We start from the raw sequence: 26,840 nt of genomic DNA, 5'->3' as shown, positions 1-26,840 counted from the left end.
AAATTCATTTAGGGGTGTAGTGAGCATTTTGACCCCATGGGTATTTCATCGATTTTATTAGAATTTGGATGTGAAAATTAGAAATTTACATTTTTTCCAATAAAATGTGGTTTTATCTAAAAACAAAACAATTTTCATAAGGAATAAAGAAGAAAATGCCCCCCAACATTTTTAAAGCAACTTTTACAAAACAGGGATATACCCCATATGTGGTCCTAAAATGCTGTTTGGGTACATGGCAGGGCTCAGAAGCACCATTTGGCTTTTGAGCACAGATTTTGCGGGAATATTTTTCAAGCGCCATGTTGTGTTTGCAGAGCTCCTGAGGTACCAGTACAGTGGAAACCCCCAAAAAGTGACCCCATTTTGGAAACTACACCCCTCAATGAATTTATTTAGGGCTGTAGTGAGCATTTTGACCCCACAAGAGTTTTTCAGAATTTGATGCAAAGAATGAAAAATTTTATATTTTTCACATTTATGCCATTTCAGTGCCCAATATGTTGTGCCCAGCTTGTGTTATCAGAGATACTCCCACGATAAATTGTTATGCAGGTTCTCCTGAGTACGGCAATACCCCACATGTGGCCATTATCTGCTGCTTGGGCACAAGACGGAACTCAGAAGGGAAGGAGCAGCAGTTAGCTTTTGGAGCTTAGATTCTGCTGCAATGGTTTTTTGTATAAAAAAATTATATAAAATTTATACTGAAAAGTTTATAGAACTTTGTATAAGTTTGCATACATTTTGGATAAATTTGGAAATCTGGATAGTTTGGATAAAGTTTGGATGAAAGTCACAGGAATACAGGACCAAAATATGTGCAACTGTGTTCAGCTGGTCCTTCCGGGTATGGCCTAGGCATACGGCAGAGCTATGAAGTAATTTTATTAGAAAGTTTGGATAAAATTTTTATTAGAAAGTCCTGGATCATAAATCAGTCATGGCAACGTCACTGAAAAGCCAGAGGGATCCAGGACTGATATATGTGCAGTACGGCTTGAGCACACGGCAGGGCTAAGAAGGGAAAGAGTGGCATGCGGCATAATTTTACTGTAGCTGTGCGAAGTACATCATGGTAAATATAAAAGGCGGTTCAACAACAAGATCAGAATTTCAGAGACGTATAGTATATTTTCAAACACTCCTTCATGCACAGTCCTGGCTTCTCGGGGCACGTGTTGCACTGATAAATGATATCTTTTCTTATGCCGTTTTTAAAGCATACCTTACAATGTTTTTGGCTCTTTTCCTCTTTTCCAGTGAAGTTTGGGTAACTTCACTTGGAAAATGTTGCCCTGGCACAATCCGTGTGGCCTCGTTTCTAGAAGTACTGGGGCTCTCCCCTTCGTGATCTCCAAATATAAGGGACTTTATTACCACCTCTTGAAATTCCAGGAAAGTTCCCCGCTGGCCTGAAGATCTGAATAGCACGTAATTATTATACAATGCTATTTGCATTATGTGCACGGCCAGCTTCTTGTACCATACCCTTGATTTGCGCATGGCAATGTATGGCTGCAGCACTTGTTCTGAGAGATCAACTCCGCCCATGTATTTATTGTAGTCAAGAATGCAATTGGGTTTGAGGGTCTCTGTACTGGTACCTCGTACAGGGACGGGGGGTGCTGCCATGGCCATGTATTGTTCTTAAAACATGGACATCCCTCTTATCTTTATACTTGACACACAATAGATTGTCGCTGCATTGTGCCCTACTATCACCTATTCTGCGTTTTGACCCGAGCAGCGACTTAGGGAGGCTTCTCTGGTTCTTGCGAACTGTGCCGCATGCCACTGTACTTCTGGAAGCGAGGCTCTTGAAAAGTAGTACGCAGGTATAGTAATTATCCAGGTAGAAGTGGTAGCCCTTTTCCAGCAGAGAAAGCACCAAATCCCACACTATCTTCCCGTTAACTCCCATGAAGGGGGGAGGCAATTCTGGGGGATGAATAGTGGTGTCCTTCCCGTATATTTTAAATTTGTAGGTGTACCCTGATGTACTTTCGCACAGCTTGTACATCTTCACGCCATACCTTTCCCTCTTATTCGGCAGGTACTGGCGGAATCTAAGCCTCCCTTTGAAATGCACAAGGGACTCATCAACAATGCACTTCTCGGGGGTATATACCTGGGCAAATTTGGCACTGAAATGGTCTAATAGCGGTCTAATTTTAAATAGGCGGTCAAAGCTGCGGGTCACCTTGGAGAGGGCACTGTGCATTATGGCAATAATGCAAAAATCTGAGAATTCTCTCAAAACGAGTCGTGGCCATCGCCGTGCGGTACATGGGGTGTGGTACAGTATATTTGTTCTCCAGTATGTTCTTATGGATGGCTTTTTCAAAAGCCCCATACTAAGCACAATACCCCAGAACTTCCTTATTTCCATGGTGTCTACAGGGGTCCACCTGTTGGGCTTGGCGTAAATAGATGACGCATTCTGGGCTATAAACTGTTGGGCATATGGTTAGTTTGGGTCACCATTAACTTAATACATTCGTCAGTGAAATAAACTTTAAAAAAAAGTCTATTTCCTGTAACCCTGCCGTTTCAAATTGAATCCCTGGGGTGCCCGTAAACCCAGAGACCTGGGGCTCGTAGTTCTTGGGGATTGGGGTACACATGAGGTCACTACTCTCAGGGGCTGGTGTAGCAGACGTCTGGGGGCGACGTCTTGGCGGTTCCTCTTCCTCACTTGATGAGGAGGAAGAGGAGAGGTAAAAGAGGGTTTCTATGTCACTTTCGGACTCACTGTCCGAAGCAATAATGGCATATGCCCCCTCAGCCATAAATACTCTACGGGCCAATATGCGCTTTATCAGATAGGTATATTGTGCGAATGTTATGCTTCAACACGTGTAGTATGTAGAATGTGTAACCAGAAAAAACCTTTTATTTTATTTAGTAGTACTAGTAGAGTTTTGTACTAGAATTTTTTTTTATAAAAAAATTAAAAACAAGGTCTGAATGATAAATCAGCCATGGTGATGTCACTAATCAGCCACAGGGACACAAATGTGGAGTATGTCTCACGAATATGAAATTCTCCAAAAGTAGATTATAGATCAGGGATGGCTATGAGCCAGGGAGTATGCATCACAAGCAAAACCTACCTAACTAAATTCCTATATATATATATTTTTGAGTTTTATATTTTTTTGAAAAAATGTGTGGTTTTTATATTTCTTTTTTTTAGAACAAAAGAATAAAAACAAGTGCTCAGAAAAAACCTAAAGGCATGTATTAGTGTAATGACGGGGGTGGGGAGACAGACAAGTGAGCCCTAATCTACCTGCCACTCAGTCCCTGCCTACTTGCAATGACCCGCCCTAGGCGACGGGGTACAACTGGGCGATGGTCCCTACGCTCAATAAGAGCACGACAGACAAACAGACAAGGGTACACAGAGCTAGGGGGAGAAAGGGGCAGTTGCCCACGGCGACACCGTGAGCAACAAGAGAAGTGAACAAGCCGAGTCAAACCAGGAGAGTACGAGGTGCCAAACGCAGAGCAGGAGAGTAGTGAACAAGCCGAGTCAAACCAGGAGTGTACGAGGTACCAAACGCAGAGCAGGAGAGTAGTCAGCAAGCCGGAGTCAATATGAAGCAAGGACAATAGTACAAGAAGCTGCAGCAGGGCCAGGAAACCAAACGAGAAGAATCACAAGCAAAGGAGGAACAGGAAAGGCAGGTATAAATAGACAGAGGGCGGGAGCTAGCTCCGTCTGGCCAGGCTGTGATAGGCTCTCCCACTCCTAAGCCTGCCATCCTGAGTGGTGGAAGATGGAGTCAGTCTCACAGATATAGAAGCAGGTGCAGACTGATTATCTATGGGCGTTAACCCCGAAGCTGTGCCTGGCAGATCCTTTACAGTACCCCCCTTTTATGAGGGGCCACCGGACCCTTTCTAAGTGGACCTGGTTTACTGGGGAAACTAAGGTGAAACCTCCTGACCAATATCCCAGCGTGAACATCCCGAGCGGGTACCCAAGTCCTCTCCTCAGGCCTGTATCCTCTCCAATGGACTAGGTACTGGAGGGAGCCTTGGACCATCCTGCTGTCCACAATCTTGGCCACCTCGAATTCTGCCCCCTCAGGGGTGAGAACAGGGACCGGAGATTTCCTTGAGGGAGCCAAGGACGGGGAGCAGCGTTTAAGGAGGGAGGCATGGAACACGTCGTGTACTCGAAAAGATGGGGGCAACTCCAGTCGGAAGGAGACAGGATTGAGGACTTCAATGACCTTGTACGGCCCTATAAAGCAGGGAGCAAACTTCTTGGACGGGACGGGACCTTAATTTTTAGACGATAGCCACACCAGATCCCCGACCATAAACAAGGGGTTAGCAGAAAGTTTTCTATCTGCCTGAGTTTTTTGTATGCTCTGGGACGCCTCTAGGTTCTTCTGAACCTGAGCCCAGACAGTGCACAGTTCTCGATGAACGACCTCTACCTCGGGATTGTTGGAACTACCAGAGAACCGTGGATTAAACCCAAAATTACAGAAAAAGGGGGAGACCCCTGACGAGTTACTGACCCGGTTATTAAGGGAAAATTCGGCGAGGGGAATGAATGAGACCCAATCATATTGACAGTCAGAGATAAAACACCTTAAATATTGTTCTAGAGACTGATTAGTCCTCTCAGTTTGGCCATTAGTTTCAGGATGGAAGGCAGAGGAGAAGGACAGATCAATCTCCAACTTTTTACAGAAGGCTCTCCAAAACAATGAAACAAATTGTACCCCTCTATCAGAAACAATATTGACAGGGACCCCATGGAGACGCAGGATGTGTTTGACAAACAAGGTAGCTAACGTCTTAGCATTGGGTAGTTTCTTGAGGGGCACAAAATGGCACATCTTACTGATGCGGTCTACTACAACCCACACCACCGACTTGCCTTGAGATGGAGGCAAATCGGTGATAAAATCCATGGAGATATGGGTCCAAGGTCTCTGGGGAATGGGCAAAGAACATAGTAAGCCCGCTGGTCGGGACCTGGGAGTCTTGGACCTAGCACAAACTTCACAAGCGGCGACGTAGGCCTTAACGTCTTTAGGCAACCCAGGCCACCAATAGTTTCTGGCAATGAGGTGCTTGGTACCCAGGATGTCTGGATGGCCAGATAGTGCAGAGTCATGATTTTCCCTAAGTACCCTTAGCCGGAATTGCAGGGGAACAAACAGCTTGTTTTCAGGAAGGCTCCCGGGAGCTGAACCTTGATCAGCCGCAATTTCAGAGACTAAATCAGAATCAATAGCGGAAATGATTATACCTGGAGGCAAAATACAAGCAGGATCTTCCTCCGAAGGAGGGCTGGCCATGAAGCTACGTAACATTTTTAGACCCAGCCCTATAGTTAACCACAAAGTTGAATCTGGTAAAAAATAACGCCCAATGAGCTTGTCTCGGGCAGATTCTAGGAAAACCAGATTCTTGTGGTCGATAAGGACCATTACCTGGTGCCTAGCCCCCTCCAGGAAGTGGCGCCACTCTTCAAATGCCCATTTAATGGCTAAGAGTTTGCGGTTGCCAATATCATAGTTACTCTCAGTGGGTGAAAACTTCCTGGAGAAGTAGGCACAGGGACGGAGATGGGTGAGGGACCTGGTACCCTGGGACAAGACAGCCCCCACTCCCATCTCGGACGCGTCAACCTCCACGATAAATGGCTCCATTTGGTTGGGCTGAACCAGCAGCGGGGCCGAGATAAAGCACTTCTTAAGGACCTCAAAAGCCTGGACAGACTCAGGAGGCCAGTGGAGGAGTTCAGCACCTTTGCGAGTGAGATCCATAAGGGGCTTAGCGATGACCGAGAAGTTAGCAATAAACCTCCTGTAATAATTAGCGAACCCCAGGAAGCACTGTAACGCCTTCAGGGAGGCAGGTTGGACCCATTCCGCCACAGCCTGGACCTTGGCAGGGTCCATGCGGAATTCATGAGGAGTGAGGATTTGGCCCAAAAATGGTATCTCCTGCACCCCAAACACACATTTTTCGGTCTTCGCAAACAGTTTGTTTTCTCGAAGGACCTAGAGCACCTTCCTGACATGCTCAATGTGGGAGGACCAGTCCTTGGAAAACACAAGTATGTCATCAAGGTACACTACAAGAAATACCCCCAGGTAGTCTCTTAAAATCTCATTTATGAAATTCTGTAAGATCGCGGGAGCATTACACAACCCAAAGGGCATGACAAGGTATTCGAAATGACCTTCGGGCGTGTTAAATGCAGTCTTCCACTCATCCCCCTCTTTGATGCGGATAAGGTTATACGCCCCCCGTAGATCAAACTTAGAGAACCATTGGGCCCCCTGAACCTAATTAAAGAGATCAGGAATCCGAGGAAGGGGATACTGGTTCCTTACAGTGACCTTATTCAAGCTTCGGTAGTCAATGCATGGCCTAAGACCACCATCCTTCTTCCCTACGAAGAAGAAGCCAGCACCTACCGGAGAAGTAGAGGGGCGAATGTAACCCTTGGCCAGGCATTCCTGGATATACTCTCTCATGGCTTCACGTTCGGGACAAGAGAGATTAAATATCCTACCCTTAGGGAGCTTAGCTCCTGGTACCAAATTGATTGCGCAATCATATTCTCTATGAGGAGGTAACACTTCGGAGGCCTCCTTAGAGAAAACATCGGCGAAGTCCTGAACAAACTCAGGTAGCGTGTTCACCTCCTCAGGGGGAGAAATAGAATTAACAGAAAAACATGACGTCAAGAATTCATTACCCCACTTGGTAAGGTCCCCAGAATTCCAGCCAAACGTTGGATTATGCAACTGCAACCAGGGAAGGCCTAAAACCAGATCGGACGATAATCCCTGCATTAACAGTACAGAGCACTGCTCCAAATGCATGGAGCGAACAAGGAGTTCAAAAACAGGGGTATGCTGTGTAAAATAACCATTAGCAAGAGGAGTGGAGTCGATTCCCACTACCGGGACAGGTTTAGGCAAATCAATGAAAGGCATAGCTAGAGACACAGCAAATTCCACAGACATGATATTAGCAGACGACCCTGAATCCACGAAGGCACTGCCGGTAGCAGACCTACCACCTAAAGAGACCTGAAATGATGATCCCGATGATCACTTAGGCACGGAAGTTCTCCGGCTGCATTCTTACGCTTAGGACAGTTATTCACTTGATGCTCGTCATTCCCACAGTAGAAGCACAGACCATTCTTCCTGCGGAAATCTCTACGTTGTTGGGAGGACACGGAGGCCCCGAGTTGCATAGGTACCTCCGAGTCTTCCGGGGAGGAACGAAGCAACGGAACCTCGGGAGGCATCATGGGGGAGTCAGAGGAGAAAACATCAAGACGTTCAAGTCGTCATTCCCTGAGACGTCGGTCAAGTCGTACCGCTAAAGCCATAACCTGGTCTAGGGAGTCAGAAGAGGGATAACTAACTAGCAGATCTTTCAGGGCGTTCGACAGACCCAACCTAAACTGGCACCTTAAGGCAGGGTCATTCCACTGAGAAGCTACGCACCACTTCCTAAAGTCAGAGCAATACTCCTCAACAGGTCTCTTACTCTGACGTAAGGTCACCAGCTGACTCTCGGCAAAAGCAGTCTTGTCAGTCTCGTCATAGATGAGTCCGAGAGCAGAAAAGAAAAGATCCACGGAGGAAAGTTCAGCGGCGTCAGGAGCCAACGAGAAGGCCCATTCTTGGGGCCCTTCCTGGAGCCGGGACATAATTATACCCACCCGCTGGCTCTCAGAACCTGAGGAGTGGGGCTTTAAACGAAAATAGAGCCTACAACTCTCCCGAAAGGAGAGAAAAGTCTTCCGGTCCCCTGAGAACTGGTCGGGCAACTTGAGGTGGGGTTCAAGAGGTGAGGTGAGGGGGACTACCATGGTAGCATCAGGCTGGTTGACCCTCTGAGCCAGGACCTGGACCTGTAGGGAGAGACCCTGCATTTGCTGAGCCAGGGTCTCAAGGGGGTCCATAGTGGTGACAGGGACCAGAGTAGACTAGGTATGGGCTTGTGATTATGTAATGACGGGGGTGGGGAGACAGACAAGTGAGCCCTAATCTACCCGCCACTCAGTCCCTGCCTACTTGCAACGACCCGCCCTAGGCGACGGGGTACAACTGGGTGACGGTCCCTACGCTCAATAAGTGCATGACAGACAAACAGACAAGGGTACACAGAGTTAGGGGGAGAAAGGGGCAGTTGCACACGGCGACACCGTGAGCAACAAGAGAAGTGAACAAGCCGAGTCAAACCAGGAGAGTACGAGGTGCCAAACGCAGAGGAGGAGAGTAGTGAACAAGCCGAGTCAAACCAGGAGTGTACGAGGTACCAAATGCAGAGCAGGAGAGTAGTCAGCAAGCCGGGGTCAATATGAAGCAAGGACAATAGTACAAGAAGCTGCAGCAGGGCCAGGAAACCAAACGAGAAGAATCACAAGCAAAGGAGGAACAGGAAAGGCAGGTATAAATAGACAGAGGGCGGGAGCTAGCTGCGTCTGGCCAGGCTGCAATAGGTTCTCCCACTCCTAAGCCTGCTACCCTGAGTGGTGGAAGATGGAGTCAGTCTCACAGACATAGAAGCAGGTGCAGACTGATTATCTATGGGCGTTAACCCCGAAGCTGTGCCTGGCAGATCCTTTACAATTAGGCAATCAGTTATAGTGATTTCACTGATCCTCCAGGGGGTGCAAAAGATATATATATATATATATATATATTTTTTATTTTTTATTTTTTTTGTTATATATTTTTTTATGTTTTTAGATTTTTTTTAAAACAAAATAAAAAAAACAAATACTCGGAAAAAACCTAGAGCAAGGTTTATATTAGGCGATCAGTGAAGGTGAAGTCACTAATCAGAACACAAGATCACAGGAGAGCAATACTCGTCTCAGGGGATTACAAAATAAATGAAACGTTATATTATATATATTATAAATGTAAAAAAAGAAAGTGGGAGAAAAAAAAAACGGGCAGCAAGGGTTTTGAACAGTGCTCAGCGAACTAATTCAGTTACTGATCAACTGCAGCAACAAAAATGACAGCACAGAAAGTGATCACTAGGGGGGGTGATCAGGGGGTAAATGGAGGATGGGGGTAGTAGTATTATATAAATACAGCTCTGTAACACACAGCTTTCTAGAACACAACTGCTCTGCTCCTTTTCAGCAACGCAATGAGTGTGCAGAGCAGGATCATAATGTAAAATGGTCACCAGTGTTCTATGGTTGGTCAGTCACGACTGACAGACCAATCATAGCAATTGCCTACGAGGGAACGGTCTGATTAGTCCCTCGGTGATGTATAGTGATTGGCTGCTGTCCATGACAGCAGCCAATCAGGTGTCTTCACTCCCCCCGAAGGCCCGATCACCACCTCCAACATGGCGACGGTCAGTCAGTAATGACTGACCTGTCGCGATGATCGCCGTTGAGGGACCGCTGTGATGGGTCCCTCAGCGCTAAGCAGTGATAGTGTGTTGTCCAGGACAGCAGCTATCACTACTCTAAACCTGTGTCCGAAGACACAGGTGCATGTTAATGCGATGTCGTAATAGTACGTCAGTTCGCGTTAACAGTCCACCGCCCGTGACGTAATAGTACGTCACAGGGCGTTAAAGGGTTAATGACAGAGAAATGTTTTTTCCATTTTCGCATTTAAAGAGCTATAACTTTTTTATTTTACCGTCGACATAGCTGTATAAGGAATTTCTTTTTGCGGGACAAGTTGTATTTATTAATAGCACCATTTTGGTGTACATATAATTTATTGATTAACTTTTTATTAACTTTTTTATTGGGGTACTGGAAAAAAACCCAGAAATTTTGCATTACTTTTTTACGTTTTAATTTTACACTGTTTACCGTGTGGTATAAATAACATAATAACTTTATTCAGCGGGTCGTTATGATTGCGGCGATACCAAATGTATATATGTTTTTTATGTTTTCCTACTTTTACACAGTAAAAATACTTTTTTTTCCCAAAAATTTTTTGTGTCGCCATATTTTAAGAGCCATAACTTTTATTTTTTTTCGACCGATGCAGCTGTATGAGGGCTTTTGTTTTTGCGGGACGACTTTTAGTTTTTATTGTTACCATTTTGGAGTACATGCGACAGTTTGATCAGTTTTTACCCAATTTTTTTGAAGGTAGGATGAACAAAAAACAACAATTCTGGCATTGTTTTTTTATTTTGTTTTTTATTTTATTTTTTACGGTGTTCACCGTGCGGGTCAAATGTAATAGTTTTATAGTTGGGGTTGTTCCGGACGCGGCGATACCAAATATGTGTAACTTTTTACTTTTTTTCATAATAAAAGTATTTTTTAAGGGTAAAAAGTGGGTTTTTTATTTTTTTAAACTAAATTTAACTTTTCTTAACTTCTTTTTTAGTCGCACTACGGTACTTTACTGTGCGATCTTTTGATCGCTATTATAATACACTGCAATACTTTTGTATAGCAGTGTAATATTGCCCGTCAGTGTAAAACTGACAGGCGATGCACGCGGGGTGCCAGTGGGGTGAGAGAGGGAGCTCCCTCCCTCTTAAACTACTCAGATGCGGCGGTTGCTATTGAGCGCCGCATCCGAGGGGTTAAATATGATCGGAAAGCACTGATAGTGTTCTCCGATCGTTGCCCTGAAGCCCGAGGCTGTCAGCAACAGCCCGGGCTTCAGGAGCACCCCGCATGATGCAGGAAAAGTTCTTTTGAAGTGCCACCGTGAAAAGGTGGCACTTCAGAAGAACGACCCCAAACGGCCAACGTAAAAAGGCTATTCGCCGGTTGTTATGGGGTTAAGGCGAGAACACCAAATTGCCAAAGGCAAATTAATTAGCCCATGTTTTCCAGGTACCTAACTGGTGCTTATAAATAAATCTAAAACATAACTTTTATTATAATAGAAGTATTAAAAACCCAAGTGGTAATATTGTGATATCATTTAGCAGTGTATCAAGTATATCTGCAATGCAAATGATACTCCACTGCATATATAAGATGAGCAGAGGCAGCTATAGAGGGGCATCAGATTTCAGACCACATTGAGATTAAAATTATATAAACATCCCCTACGGCATGGTTCACCACACCAGTGGCGTCTTCAGGGGTATTGGGGCCTATGGCGGCAAACGCAGACAATTTCTCTATTTATGGGCTTCCTACTGACGTCACTCAGAATGGTCTCACCAGAGAACCATTCAGAGTGGTCATATTCCGTCGAGCCCACTGCAAGTAATGATGGACGTTTGTGAGCTCCACTCAGGAGTGCTGCCGTTCGGCTAATCAGTGGATCCCCTTCGCGCATGCGCAATAGGGATAAATACTAGCAACATAATATCAAGCATAAATTCAGGTCCACAGCGCATGCCAAATAAAGCCCTATTCACACGACAGGGATTCTCGGCCGTCACACGGCCGCAGTAGGAACAATAGACTCCAAATGGGGATATTCACACAGTCGACTTTTTAATGGCCCGGTAAACCAGGCCACCAAAAAATGGAACATGCCCATTTTGGGCCGTTCTCCCGGCTGCACGGCTCCCATCGGCTCTATGGGGCCGAATAAAGCACGGCTGCCACTTGGATGTAATCCGGTGACGGCCGTGCTTTCTGTCGCTCGTTCGCTCTCTTCTCCTCCTCACAGTGCGAAGTGCATGTGAGAAGGAGGAGATTTTTTTTCTCCCTGCAGAAGCGGAATCCCTAATCCCCGGCCACAGCGTTGCCGAAGCTATGGGTGGGAATTCCGCTTCAGGAGAAGTCCCTGACGTCAGGGACTTCTCCTGGAGCGGTTCCCTAATCCTGAAGTTGAATCCTCAGCCACAACGCTCCAGGAGTAATGCCAGACTTCACTGTCCATATGGCCGCTGTGGCCGGGGATTCAGCTTCAGGAGCAGGGGACCCCTCCAGGAGAAGTCCATGATGTCAATGCGCTATCTACAGAAAGGGGGGTGCCATCTACGTAGGTGTGCCATCTACGAGGGGCAGGCATCTACGGGGGTGCTAGGTACAAGGGGGCTGTGTGGTACCTACAGAGGGGCTGTGTGGCACTACCTAGAGGGGGAGGTGTGGCACTACGTACAGGGGGGCTGTGGCAGTATCTACAGGGTTCTGTGTGGCATTATCTGCAGAGCGCGGTGTGTGGCATTATCTATAGGGGGCTGTGGCAGTATCTACAGGGGGCTGTGTGGCATTATCTATAGAGGGCAGTGTGTGGCATTATCTACAGGGGGCGTGGCAATATCTACAGTGGGCTGTCTGGCATTATCTACAGAGGGCAGTGTGTGGCATTATCTACAGGGGGCTGTGGCCGTATCTACAGGGGCTGTGTGGCTTTATCTGTAGGGGCTGTGTGGCATTATCTACAGTGGGAAGTGTGTGGCAAAAAAAAATGGACAAATGAAATGTATCCATTTTTAAAATGGACTGGGAAAAAAACTGATGCAAAACGGCCGTTAAAAACGGAAACGGAACAGATGCACAATGGATGCAAAATGGACGAAAAAATGGACCAAAACTGACGTTTTTAGCGGCCGACACTCGGACCCTGTCATGTGAATAGAGCCTAAGGCCTTATGCCCACTTCTGTTTTTTCCTTCAGGGTGCTAGCCTTTTTTTGACGGCTAGCACCATGACCCATTCATTTCAATGGGGCCATGCACACTTTTTTGACGGTCCCGTTGTTCCATTCTGACAAAAGTAGAGCATGTCCTACTTTGGTCCGAGATTCTGTGACCATGGGGCCCACACAAGTCAATGGGAGAGTCAAAAAAACTGAAGGCACACAGAAGGCATCGGTGTGCCATCCGTGTGTGACGGAGCCATTGCCTAGCAAAAGCCAGGCGGGCAGAAGTACACGTAGAGAAAGATATTGCACTGTACTAATCGGCAGCCCCTTCTCTCTATCCAGCACTGATAGAGAGAAGAGGCTGCTGATCAGCGCTGGATAGAGAGAAGGGGCAGCCCTTTCGTGCAGAGTTTCCGCAGTGAAACGCAGCAATAGAAAGAAAAAGAAGTTCATACGTACCCCGTCTGTTGTCTTGGTGACGCGTCCCTCTCTTGACATCCAGTCCAATCTCCCTGGATTACGCAGCATCCCATGTGACCGCAGCAGCCTGTGATTGGCTGCAGCAGTCACATGGGATGAAACGGTATCCCAGGAGGCCGGACTGGAGGACGAAGCAGGGAGTTCTGGGTAAGTATAAACTTTTTTTCTGAGTTGTGATTTTTGCAGCAGAAGTCGCTGCATTTGACTATTTGTTGCGGGTTTTTGAAGGAAACATTAGAAATCTATATTGTGAGCACTGCGCATGGTACTCACTGTCCAGCGATAGTCACTGTTCAGGGTGCTGAAAGAGTTACTGCCGATCAGTGCAGCCCCTTCTCTCTATCCAGCACTGATCAGCAGCCTCTTCTCTCTATCCAGCACTGATTGTAACTCTTTCAGCACCCTGGACAGTGACTACCGCTGGACAGTGAGTACCATGCACGGCACTCACAATATAGATTTCTAATGTTTCAAGACCCTGTCGCTGTCCATGCTGTGTACCGCTACTCACAATGAAACGCTGTGCCCGCACCGATATCAGGTGCATAGTGTGAATGGGATTTAGTTTCCACTCAGAAACGGAAACACGGAAGTGTACACGGAGTACCACACTGATACAATCACAGACACACGGATCCGTGAAAAACGGCCGTGAAAATGGTGATGAAAGTGTGCATGAGGCCTAAGGCTCTATTCACACGACAGTGTGTTGGCAGATAAAAACTGCGGTTTTGGTCTGTTTTTCTCGGCTGTTTTGCATCCATTCCGTTACCGTTCCGGGCCATGTCTCCATTTTTAACGTCCGATTTTGACTCGTTTTGCATCAGTTTTTTTCCCTGTCCGTTTTAAAAACGGATGAATTTCATTTGTACATTTTTTGCCACACACTTCCCTCTGTAGATAGGGAATGCCACACAGCCCCCTGTAGGGAATACCACACAGCCCACTGTAGGGAATACCACACAGCCACCTGTAGGTAATGCCACACAGCCACCTGTAGGTAATGCCACACAGCCCCCTGTGCGTAGTTCTACCCAGCACCCTTTTACATAGCATCCCCCCAAAGATGGCACTCCCTTACCTTTCTGTAAGTAGCACCTCTGTATATGGACTGTGAAGTCAGGGTCTTCTCCTGGAGAGGAAACACCGGCCACAGCGCCGGGGATTCAGCTTCAGAAGTCCCTGACATCACTGTGTCCATATATGGACAGTGAAGTCACTGACTTCTCCTGGAACGGAATCCCCAATCAGTAAACGCTGTGGCCGGGGATTGGGGATTCCGCTCCTACATGGAGCAAAAAAATACACTCCTCCTCCTCCTCACATACACTTCACACTGTGAGGAGGAGGAGGAGAGAGCGAGCGACGGAAAACATGGCCATCACTCGGAACACATTCAAGTGATGGCCGTGTATGACCCGGCTGCATAGACTTCTATGGGAGCCGGGCGGCCAGGAGAACGGTCGAAAATAGGGCATGTCCCATTTTTTGATGGCCCGGTTTCCCAGGCCGTCAAAAAATCGGTTGTGTGAATAGCCCCATTTGAAGTCTATTGTTCCTAATGGGGCTGTGCGAAGGCCGTTTTTTGAACGGCCGTCACACGGCTGGGAAACCCTGTTGTGTGAATAGGGCCTAAGTGCAGGCAGGCAGACTGTCTGCACATTTAGGCCCTATTCACACGACAGGGATTCTCGGCCATGTGACGGCCGTTCTTTGAACGGCCGTCACTCAGCTGCAGAAGGAACAATAGACCCCAAATGGGGCTATTCACACAGCCGATTTTTTGACGACCCGGTAAAACGGGCCATTAAAAAATGGAACATGCCTAATTTTTGGCCATTCTCCCGGCTGCACGCCTCCCATAGAAGTCTATGGGGCTGTGTAAATCACGGCTGTCACTCGGTGGTGATCCGAGTGACGGCCATGCATTCTGCCACTCGCACGCTCTCTTCTCCTCCTAACAGTGCGGAGTGTATGTAAGAAGGAGGAGGAGGGTATTTTGTTTCTCCCTGTAGGAGCTGAATCCCTATTATATATATATATATATATATATATATATATATATATAACATATATGGACAGTGACGTCAGGGACTTCTCCTGGAGCAGTCCCCTACTCCTACAGTGAAATCCCCAGTGCCATCTAAGGGAGAGGTGCCATCTATGGGGGGGGTGCCATCTATGAGGGGTGGTTATGTACAAGGGTGCTGTGTAGCACTACTTACAGGGGGGCTCTGTGGCATTACCTACAGGGGGGCTGGGTGGCATTACCTACAGGGGGCTGTGTGGCACTGCCTACAGGGGGCGGTGTGCATTACCGACAGGGGGGTGGTGTGGCACTGCCTACAGGGGGTCTGTGTGGCACTGCCTACAGGGTGTCTGTGTGGCACTGCCTACAGGGGGGCTGTGTGGCACTGCCTACAGAGGGGCTGTGTGGCACTGCCTACAGGGGGGCTGTGTGGCACTGCCTACGGGGGGGCTGTGTGGCACTGCCTACAGATCGCTGTGTGGCACTGCCTACAGATCGCTGTGTGGCACTGCCTACAAGGGGGCTGTGGCAGTATCTACAGAGGGCAGTGTGTGGCATTATCTCCAGAGGGCAGGGTGTGGCATTATCTACAGAGGGCAGGGTGTGGCATCATCTACAGAGGGCAGTGTGAGACATTAACTACAGAGGGTAGTGTGTAGCAAAAAATTCACAAATTAAATTCATCTGTTTTTAAAACGGACAGGGAAAATAACAGATGCAGTCTGAATCTGAAAGTGGGTCAAAATCGGCTGTTAAAAACAGAAAACCGCTCCGGAACGGAAACGAAACGGATGCGAAACGGATCCAAAATGGCGAGGAAAATGTACCAAAAGGGCCATTTTTAAAAACGGCCGACACTCGGACCCTGTCGTGTTAATAGAGCCTTACGCCTCATGCACATGACCGTTGTGCCACTCTGGCCGTTTTTGACATCATCCGAGTAGCACCCGATAGTCTTCACAGACCAATTCACTTTAGCGGGTGAATCGGGCCTGTGAAAAATGATCCGTGTCTCCGATTCGAGGAAAGATAGTACGTTCTATCCTTCCTCGGATTACTGACGGGACTCAGCCGGTATATAAATTCACACGACTGTCAGTTTTTCATGGCCATTTTGCATCAGTGTGTCTCCAAATTTTCATCCATTTCCAGTCCATCTGTCTGTTTTTAATAGCCGTTTGCCAGCCGTTTTCCATCTGTTTTTCATGGCCGTTAAAAAAACCTGATGGATTTAATTTGTTGGTTTTATTGTTCAAACCGCCAGAAAACACCACAGTGCCCATGTAGATAGTGCCACAATGTCCCTGTAGATAGTGCTCACATAGTGCCATAGTGCCTTCATAGTGCCAGTGCTTACTGTAGATAGTGCCATTGCCCACATATATAGTGATATAGTGCCATAGTGCCCACATATAAAGTGCCAGTGCCCTCATAGTGCCACAGTGCCCACATATAAAGTGACATAGTGCCATCATATAAAGTGCCAGTGCCCTCACAGTGCCCATGTAGATAGCACCAGTGTCTCCTGTAGATTGTGTCACAACCCCATATAGTGCCATAGTGCCCATGTAGATAGCAAAACACCCCCTGTAGATAGCACCAACCCTCCCTTGTAGATAGCACCCTCCCTTGTAGATAGCACCCCCACTACAGATAGCACCAACCCCCTACTGTAGATAGCACCAATTCCCCCTGTAGATAGCACAAACCCCCCACTGTAGAAAGCACCCACCCCATCCCACCCCCGTAAATGACACCACCCCTATGTAGATGGCGCCACCGTAGATCCGTGTAGGAGCGGAATCCCTCTGGCCGGGAATTCCACTCCTGGAGGGAGCCCCTGGCGGCACTATCCATATATGGACAGTGACGCCAGGAGCTTCTCCAGTAGACAAAACCCCTGGCCAGAGCGTCGGCCAGAGATTACGCTCTTTCAGGGGATTCCAGAGGTAGTTTCTGACGTCACTTTCCATATATGGGCAGTGACGTCAAGGGCTTTCCCAAGACAGGGGATTCCGCTCATAGACTGAGCCCGACGACTCTGTCCATATATGGACAGTGATGTCAGGAGAGTGGAATCCCCTGCCAGAGTGGGCTGGGGATTCCACTCCAGGAGTAACCCCTTGACGTCACTGTCCAAATATGGATAGTGGCGCCGGGGGCTTCTTCAGGAGCGGAATTCCTTGCCAGGATGGGCTGGGGATTCCGCTCCAAGAGTAACCCCTTTACGTCACTGTCCATATATGGATAGTGATGCCGGGTTGCTTCTCCAGGAGCGGGGTCTGGCTGCCAGGGATTCCGCTCCTACATGGAGCTACAGTGGTAGTATCAGTGGCGGTACAGTGCTGTCAAGGGCTTCCCCGGGCTCAGCGCTCAAATTAGCGCTGTGTGCGTGGAATCCTCAGCCAGGATCAGTTTTTACTGGCCATCACATTGATTGGATAATTTGTTCTTCAGGAAACATTGACTTCTATGGGAGCTTAGGGGGCCGTCAAAACGGACAAAAATAGGACATGTCCTATTTTTTGACGGCCAGTGTTAAAAAAAAACGGCCATGTGAATACACCCATAGAACTCTATTGTTCTGAAAAGGGACGTGCGACTCATGTATTATATAGATTAATTAAACACAGAGGGATCTATTGCCAGCATTTTTTTATTTTAATGTTGATGCTTAACAGTTAATGAAAACCAAAAATTTTGTCTATCAGAAAATTAGATTATTAAATAAGCCCAATTTCAAAAATGATTTTAATACCGAAATGTATACCTACTGAAAAGTATGTAGAGTATATGCACTCAATACTTGGTCGGGGCTCCTTTTGCATGAATTACTGTATCAATGCGCGTGGCATGGAGACGATCAGCCTGTGACACTGCTGAGGTGTTATGGAAGCCCAGATTTTATTGATAGCGACCTTCAGCTCGTCTGCATTGTTGGGTCTGGTGCCTCATCTTCCTCTTGCCAATACCCCATAGATTCTCTATGGAGTTTAGGTGAGGTGAGTTTGCTGGCCAATCAAGCACAGTGATAGTGTGGTTATTAAACCAGGTATTGGTATTTTTGGCAGTGTGGGCAGGTGCCAAGTCCTGCTGGAAAATTAAATCAGCATCTCCATAAAGCTTGTTAGCAGAGGGAAGCATAAAGTACTCTAAATTTCCTGATAGATGGCTGCGTTGACTCTGGACTTGATATAACACAGTGGACCAACACCAGCAGATGACATGGCTCCCCAAACCATCACTGACTGTGGAAACTTCACACTGGACGGCAATCAACTTGGATTGAGTGCCTCTCCATTCTTCCTCCAGACTCTGGGACCTTGATTTCCAAATAAAATGCAAAATTTACTTTCATCTGAAAACAGAACTTTGGACCACTGAGCAACAGACCAGTCCTTTAAAAGGCTTAGGAAACCTTTGCAGGTGTCTTGTGTTGATTTGCTGATTAGAGTGTGACACCATGAGTCTACAATCTTCAACTTTTACCCAATATTCTCATTTTCTGAGAGACTAAATTTGGGGTTTCATTAAATGTTAGCCATAATAATCCACAATAACAGGAACAAAAACGCTGGAAATAGATCACTCTGTGTGTAATGAATCACTTTTTTAATTGAATTACTGAAATAAATAAAATTTTTGATGATATTCAAATTCTTTGAGAAGGACCAGTATATACCACAGTCATGCAGTGTTTTATGCATAGAAAGCATCAGTAATTAGGTTATCAAATTTAAATTGGGTCGGATGCTAAATAAGGGACATAAAGTGTAATTTTTTTTAATAAGTTAACATACAGTTAGTTCCAGAATTATATAGACAGTGACACAAGATTTTGCATTTCATAATTTTATGTATATTCAATATGTTTACCAAAACATATTGAATATACAGTTATATAATCAATGTGGGCTTAAAGTGCAGACTCTCCGCTTTAATTTGAGGGGATTCACATCCTAATTTGAGGAAGGGTTTAGCAATTACAGCTCTTTAATATGTAGTTGCCTCTTTTTCAAGGGATCAAATGTAATTGGACAATTATCTCAAAAGCAATTTAATGGGCTGCATGGGCTATTCCCTCGTTAATCCATCATCAATTAAGCAGGTAAAAGGTCTGGAGTGGATTCCAGGTGTGGCATTTGCAATTGGAAGCTGTTGCTGTGAACCCAAAACGTGAGGTCAAATGAGCTCTCAATGCAAGTGAAACAGACCATCGTTACGCTGAAAAAAATGAAGAAATCCATCAGAGAGGGAGCACAAATGTTGAAAAAAAGAGCGCACTGGTGATCTCATGAAACTCCAATAGGACTGGACTTCCACAGAAGACAACAGTGGTGGATGATTACACAAATCCTATCCACGGTGAAGGAAAACTTGCAATCCAGGTTTCCTCCTCTAGGGCCCGGTTTCACCAGTGTAATCCCTCAAAATTGAAGGGATCTAGTATTACCGTCATATGTCTAGATAGTGGATCTAGTTTTACCCAATATGTCTAGATAGTGGCGTCTCTTCTTTCTCCCTGATGGAAAGCTCCAACGTAACACCTGAACGGAGCCCTGATGCAGATGTGAACGAAGCCTAACCTGTGTATTTTCTTATGGAAATCAGTGTGGTGAAAATGCAAAAAAAACAACAACAGAGCATCCTACAATATAAAATAAATAAACAAACAAACAAAAGGCACTAACTAACACATTTGTAAAATGTAGAGGGGAGTTCTGAAAATTCACACAAATGTACCATGAATGCAGAATGTTTTATTTGCTATGAAAAAAAACAAAACAACAAAAACATACTAGTGTCTATGTTTTGGCACGGTTTTTTAGCCAAACCTAATAAGGGTGCAAAAACTCCCACCCAACAAGGTGTAGTATTATGCTTTCCGTTATACTGCTCCTCCCTTTATGATCCAACGCGGATTTTACCTAAAAAAAAAAACCCACACGTGCAGTAACTGCACTGTGTGAACAAGACTATATTAATGCAGCAGTTGCCCACCGCCCAAATTCAATCAGATCGCTTGAATTTTTCAGAAAAACTCGAGCAGGAATAACTTGATTGGTTGTTATGGATAATTCCTTCCCTTTTTCTTCGAAGCGAAAACTCCTCACATTGTGTCTATGAACACTGGTCCCTAATGTAAGCCATTATCCATGCAAACTGTTAATAAGCAGTTTAACTAAACCGGTTTATTATGGATCAACCACACTAAATTACAGATTTTCCTGTTGTAATTTCTTAAATATACAAAAGAGCAGGTTTGTCATACAAGTTATACTAGGTGTGCAGTACTAAGGAAGACATCACAATGTGCTACCTTTTCTACGTGGGACTGAAGGCTCATTGTTTCAGTTGTTGTAACATAAACATTTAGTTTTTCCTGATCTAATTGACGTGGTTTGATGCTAGTTATATTGGTGTTGTCTACATTAAACACAGATTATAAAAAGGTCTAAGCATGATTAAAAATATTGTAACAAACCTGGTTTCCACAAAGGCTGATACTGAACTGATGATAAAATTTGACCCCTTTGCCTGTGAAGCTGGGCTTCCCAGTAAATGATGTTGCATTTTCAAGAAAAGAAAAATCATATTGCAGTTTCCTTTTTTCAACTGATACTGTAAAGTGGCAATCATTAAAGCATAAGGAACGAACCTAGAAAAAATAGATCACAGCAATAAACTGAGAGAAATGCAGGCTTATTTCTAGGGAAAAAATAGTTTTTTTTATTTAATAAACCATATTCTACTACTGGAACCAGTGCACAAACACCCCTCCTCCCATACCAAAGAGGGGGGGGGGGGTGTTGGTCCATGTCTACAAATTAAATTAGCCAAGGTAAAGGTCACTTAATGCTAGGTCTCGGAGCAATGCCAAGTCTAGATGCACATTCTTGTCTGCGTGGGAAACCTTTATAATCAACTAGTCCACAACTGTAGGTGATTTATGGAAAGGGAATATTCAATTTTTGTTTCATCATCTTATAACATTTTACTATTAATTTGGAAATTTTAAAAATAATAATTACACTATATGGACAAAAGTATATGGACACCTACATATTACACCTACAGGAGCTTTTTTTTTTTTACATGTATTCCATTCTAATTCCATAGGCATTAATAAGGAGTTGGTCCCCCTTTTGCATCTAAAACAGCTTCCATTCTTCTGGGAAGACTTTCCACAAGATTTTGGAGTGTGTCTGTTGGAATTTTTGCCTATTTATCCAGGGGAGCATTTGTGAGGTCAGATACCGAAGTTGGACAAAAGGATGTGGCATCTCTGTTGTAGTTTTACCCAAAGATGTTCACTCCAGTTGAGGTCAAGGCTCTCTGTACCAGTCAAGTTCTTGAACACCAAACTTATTCACCCATGCCTTTATGGACCTAGCTTTGTGCACTGGGGCACAGTCATGCTGGAACAGAAAAAGGCTTTCCCTAAACTGTTCCCTCAAAGTTGGAAGAATATAATTGTCCAAAATGTCTTGGCATCCTGAAGCATTAACATTACCCTTCACTGGAACTAAAGGGCCTAGGCCAACCCCTGAAAAATAACCCCACGTAGCTCCACCAAACTTTACAGTTGACACAATGCAGTCAGGCAGGTAACGTTCTCATATCATTCGCCAAACCCAGACTCCTCCATCAGACTGCCAGATAGAGCAGGGTGATTAGTCACACCACAGAACACAATTTCGCGACTCTAGAGTCCAGTGGGAGCATGCTTTATACCACTCCATTCGACGCTTAGCATGGTAATGTAAGGCATGCATGGAGCTGCTTGGTCATGGAAACCCATGACATAAAGTTCCCGGCGCACATTTTTTGTACGGAAGTTAATGCCAAAGGAGGTTTGGGACTCTGCAGCTATTGATTCAGCAGAGCGTTGGTGACTTTTACGCACTATGCGCCTCAGCGCTCGGCCACCCCTCTGTAACTTTACATGGTCTGCCACTTTGTGGCTGTGTTGCTGTGGTTCCTAAACGCTTCTAAATAATACCACTCACAGTTGATTCTGGAATATCTAGGAGGGAAGAAAATTCGCAAACTGACTTGCAGCAGCAACCTCTTACAGTACCACGCTCAAATTTAGTAAGCTCTGTAGAATGACCCATTCTTTTACAAGTGTTTGTAAATGCAGACTGCATGGCTAGGTGCTTAACCCCATCCCTCTGTAGCCACTTTTGATCTTCCTGGCAAAGCCTCATTTTTCAAATCTGACATGTGACTTTATGTAGTAATAACTTTGGAATGCTTTTACCTATCCAAGCAATTCTAAGATTGCTTTATGCCAGAGGTAAAATTTGGACAATACATTAATTGTTTATTTGTGAAAAACACCAATATTTTAAGAAAATGTGCAAAAATGTGTATTTTCGAAATTTAAACAACTGCTTGTAAGACCATTATACCACACAAAATAGTTACATAGTTACATAGTTAGTACGGCTGAAAAAAGACACATGTCCATCAAGTTCAACCAAGGGACGGGAAAAGGGAAGGAAAAATTTCTACACATATGAGCTAATATTTTTTTGTTCTAGGAAATTATCTAACCCTTTTTTAAAGCCATCGACTGTCCCTGCTGTGACCAGCTCCTGCGGTAGGCTATTCCATAGATTCACAGTTCTCACGGTAAAGAAGGCTTGTTGCCTCTGCAGCTTGAACCTTTTTTTCTCCAGACGGAGGGAGTGCCCCCTTGTTTTTCGAGGGGGTTTTACAAGGAACAGGATTTCACCATATTTTTTGTATGTGCCATTAATATATTTATATAAGTTAATCATGTCCCCCCTTAGTCGTCTTTTTTCAAGGCTAAATAGGTTTAATTCTTTCAATCTTTCCTCATAACTTAAATTCTCCATGCCCCTAATTAGCTTCGTTGCTCTTCTTTGTATTTTTTTCAACTCCAGGGCATCCTTTCTATGAACTGGAGCCCAGAACTGAACTGCATATTCTAGATGAGGCCTCACTAATGCTTTGTAAAGTGGCAATATTACATCCCTGTCCCGTGAGTCCATGCCTCTTTTAATACACGACAATATCCTGCTGGCCTTTGAAGCAGCTGATTGACACTGCATGCTGTTATTGAGTTTATGATTTACAAGTACACCAGATCCTTCTCAACAAGTGAATCCGCCAGTGTAGCTCCCCCTAGGACATATGATGCCTGCAGGTTGTTGGTACCCAGATGCATAACTTTACATTTATCTACATTAAACTTCATCTGCCAAGTGGACGCCCAAACACTTAGTTTGTTTTAATCCGCTTGCAATTCATGAACATCTTCCATAGACTGAACTATATTACATAGCTTGGTGTCATCTGCAAAAATAGAAATAGTGCTATTAATCCCATCTTCTATATCATTAATAAATAAGTTGAATAATAGTGGTCCCAGCACTGAACCCTGGGGTACACCACTTATAACCGGTAACCATTCAGAGTAGGAATCATTGACCACAACTCTCTGGATACGGTCCTTGAGCCAATTCTCAATCCAATTACAAACTATATTTTCTAAACCTATAGTCCTTAATTTACCCATTAAGCGTCTATGGGGGACAGTGTCAAATGCCTTTGCAAAGTCCAAAAACACTAAATCCACAGCGGCACCTCTGTCTAGACTTCTGCTCACCTCTTCATAAAAACAGATTAGGTTAGTTTGACAACTTCTGTCCTTTGTAAAACCGTGCTGGCTGTCACTTATAATGCTATTTATTGTCACATAATCCTGTATATAGTCCCTCAATAGCCCCTCAAACATTTTCCCCACGATGGATGTTAAGCTCACTGGTCTATAATTACCCGGGGAAGACCTAGAGCCCTTTTTGAAAATCGGCACCACATTTGCGCTGCGCCAGTCCCTTGGCACTATACCAGTCACTAGAGATTCTCTGAATATTATGAAAAGGGGGACAGAAATAACTGAACTAAGCTCTTTAAGAATTCTAGGGTGTAACCCATCTGGTCCCGGGGCCTTGTGCACAATTATTTTATTTAATTTAGCTTGGACCATATCTACATTCATCCAATTCAGTATATCAACTGATATATTAACAGCACTGGCACCGGCTATATCAGCTGCTCTTTCTTCTGTTGTATATACAGAGCTAAAGAACCCATTTAGTAACTCTGCCTTCTCTTGATACCCTGTGATCAACTCCCCATTACCATTATCTAGGGGTCCTACATGTTCAGACCTTGGCTTTTTAGCATTTATATACTTGAAGAATTTTTTGGGATTTGTTTTACTATCCTTGGCCACCTGCCTTTCATTTTATATTTTTGCTAATTTTATTACCTTTTTACAGATTTTATTAAGATCTTTATATTTTACAAAGGCTGCATATGTACCCTCAGATTTGTATTTTTTAAATGCCCTTTTTTTGTCGTGTATTGCCCCTTTCACAGAAGGTGTAAGCCATGTGGGGTTTAATTTGAGTCGTTTATACTTGTTACCTATAGGAATAAATTTTGCACTATAATAACTCAAAGTAGATTTGAAAATCTCCCATTTATCATTTGTTCCAGTATTTGACATTAGTTCTTCCCAGTCCATATCCTGAATTGCAGCCCTCATCCTGGGGAAATTGGCTTTCTTAAAATTAAATGTTTTTGCCCTCCCAGCCTGCGTTTGTTTTTTACAGTATAGGTAAAATGTAACTATATTATGATCACTGTTACCGAGGTTTTCACGAACATTGACATTCCCAACAAGATCTGCATTATTAGAAATGACCAGATCCAACAGAGCGTCACCTCTAGTCGGGTCTTCCACAAACTGGCCCATAAAATTTTCCTGCAACAGGTTGAGGAAATGTCTCCCCTTTGCAGTTGAAGCTGAACCATGACACCAATTAATATCCCGGAAATTAAAATCTCCCATTATCACTACAGTACCCGCCTGTGCAGCCCGCTCCATCTGTTTATATAGCTGACCTTCCATCTCCTCGGTTATATTGGGGGGTCTATAGATTACACCAAAAGTAATTTTTTCAGTGTTTACCTCCCTTTCTAGTTCCACCCACAAGGTTTCAACCTCCTCACAGTATTCACCCACTATTGTGTCTTTCACACTCGCCTTCATATCATTTCTCACATACAGACATACACCACCACCTTTCCTACTTGTCCTGTCTTTCCGAAAAAGTGTAAAACCCTGTAGATTTACAGCCCAGTCATGTGAAGAGTCCAGCCATGTTTCAGCAACACCAACTATATCTATATTTTCTTCCAGTATCAAGGCCTCTAGCTCCCCCATTTTGCTTGCTAGACTTCTGGCATTTGTGAACATACACTTTAACTTGCCTGTCAGTTTTTCACTTTTATTATCAGAAATGTGATTTGACATTAATTGGGCCTTTTTATTTACACTGATGTTTTGTAACGAAAGGATCTCCTTATCTTGTTTTCTAGTCCTCTCCCCACATTCTGTTTCTCCCCCCACCAATATAGTCTGACCCCTCTCTAACCTGGCTACCCCTTTTTTTTCTACATTGACCTCCCTCTTCAGCCCTAGTTTAAATACTCCACCACCCCAGCTAGAATTCTCTCCCCCCGCACAGCGGACCCCCTTCCATTTAGGTGCAAATCATCTGCAGAATACAGTTTGTACCCCAATGAAAAGTCAGCCCAGTGCTCTAGGAACCCAAATCCTTCTCCTCTACACCAAGACTTCAGCCATGCATTTAACTCCCTGAGCTCCCGCTGCCTTTCTTGTGATGCGCATGGCACAGGAAGTATTCCTGAGAATACTACTTTGGAGGTCCTTCTCTTCAGCTTGTAGCCTAGTTCTTTAAAATTATTCTTAAGGCTCCTCCACCTACCATTTATTCTGTCGTTGGTACCGACATGGACCACGACAGCTGGATCATCACCAGCCCCTCCCAGCAATTTGTCCACCCGTTCCACCACATGCCGAACCCTGGCACCAGGGAGACAGCAAACCATTCGGTTGAGGTGGTCTTGGCAACAAATTATTCTATCCGTCTTCCTGATTATAGAATCCCCTACGACTATCAATTGTCTTGGCTTACCTGCATTACCATCCCGCTGACTACTAGCTGGGCTGTTCTCCCGGCTGTTAGGGAGATCAGTATCCACTAGGGCTGCCATTTCTGAGACTGACACCCTCGCATTATCACCAAACTTGGCAATTTTGCCTGGAATGTCAGAAACCGGATCGGCCTTCCTTTTCTTTGACCCCTTTCTACTGCCCCTAACTACATTAACCCAGCTACTTACCTGATCCTGCTCACCCATGTCTTCACCCTCCAGTTCTAACCCACTAATTAACATTTCCCATATCTCTACTTTAGGTTGCCATTGTTTTTTTTTACATCCTTTTATTTTTCTAGGACATTACAAGGCTTATAAGTTTAGCGGAAATTTCTCACATTTTCAAGAAAATTTCAAGAGCCTATTTTTTTAGGGACCAGTTCAGTTCTGAAGTGGCTTTGAGGAGCTTATATATTAGAAACCTCATTTTAAAAACTGCACATCTCAAAGAATTTAAAACAGCATAACCCTTTAGCCGTTTCAAAGGAATTAAAGCACAGTGGGGGTGAAATTCACAAATTTTATTTTCTTTGCAGAAATTCCATTTTGATCCATTTTTTTCTGTAACACAGAAGATTTTATCAAAGAAACACAACTCAATATTTATTGCCCAGATTCTGCAGTTTTTAGAAATTTCCCAGTTGTGGCCTTAGTATGCTATGGCACTGTAACACAGGCCTCAGAAGCAAAGGAGCACCCAGTGGATTTTGGGG

General features: G+C 44.7%; 1 protein-coding gene across 1 annotated transcript in view; it reads right to left on the bottom strand.

Annotated features, from left to right (window-relative positions):
* ELAPOR1 (endosome-lysosome associated apoptosis and autophagy regulator 1) overlaps positions 1-26,840 on the bottom strand; it is a 271,583-nt gene that overhangs the window by 109,184 nt on the left and 135,559 nt on the right. The window contains exon 13 of the mRNA XM_075853543.1: positions 20,552-20,725. Within this exon, the coding sequence (XP_075709658.1) occupies positions 20,552-20,725 (174 nt within the window). The remainder of the gene's footprint in view (positions 1-20,551; positions 20,726-26,840) is intronic.

Source organism: Rhinoderma darwinii, chromosome 2, assembly GCF_050947455.1.
Source record: "Rhinoderma darwinii isolate aRhiDar2 chromosome 2, aRhiDar2.hap1, whole genome shotgun sequence".
Classification (NCBI taxonomy): Eukaryota; Metazoa; Chordata; class Amphibia; order Anura; family Rhinodermatidae; genus Rhinoderma; species Rhinoderma darwinii.
Note: the sequence above shows the minus strand (reverse complement) of the source record. Positions and strands in the feature narration are given on the sequence as shown.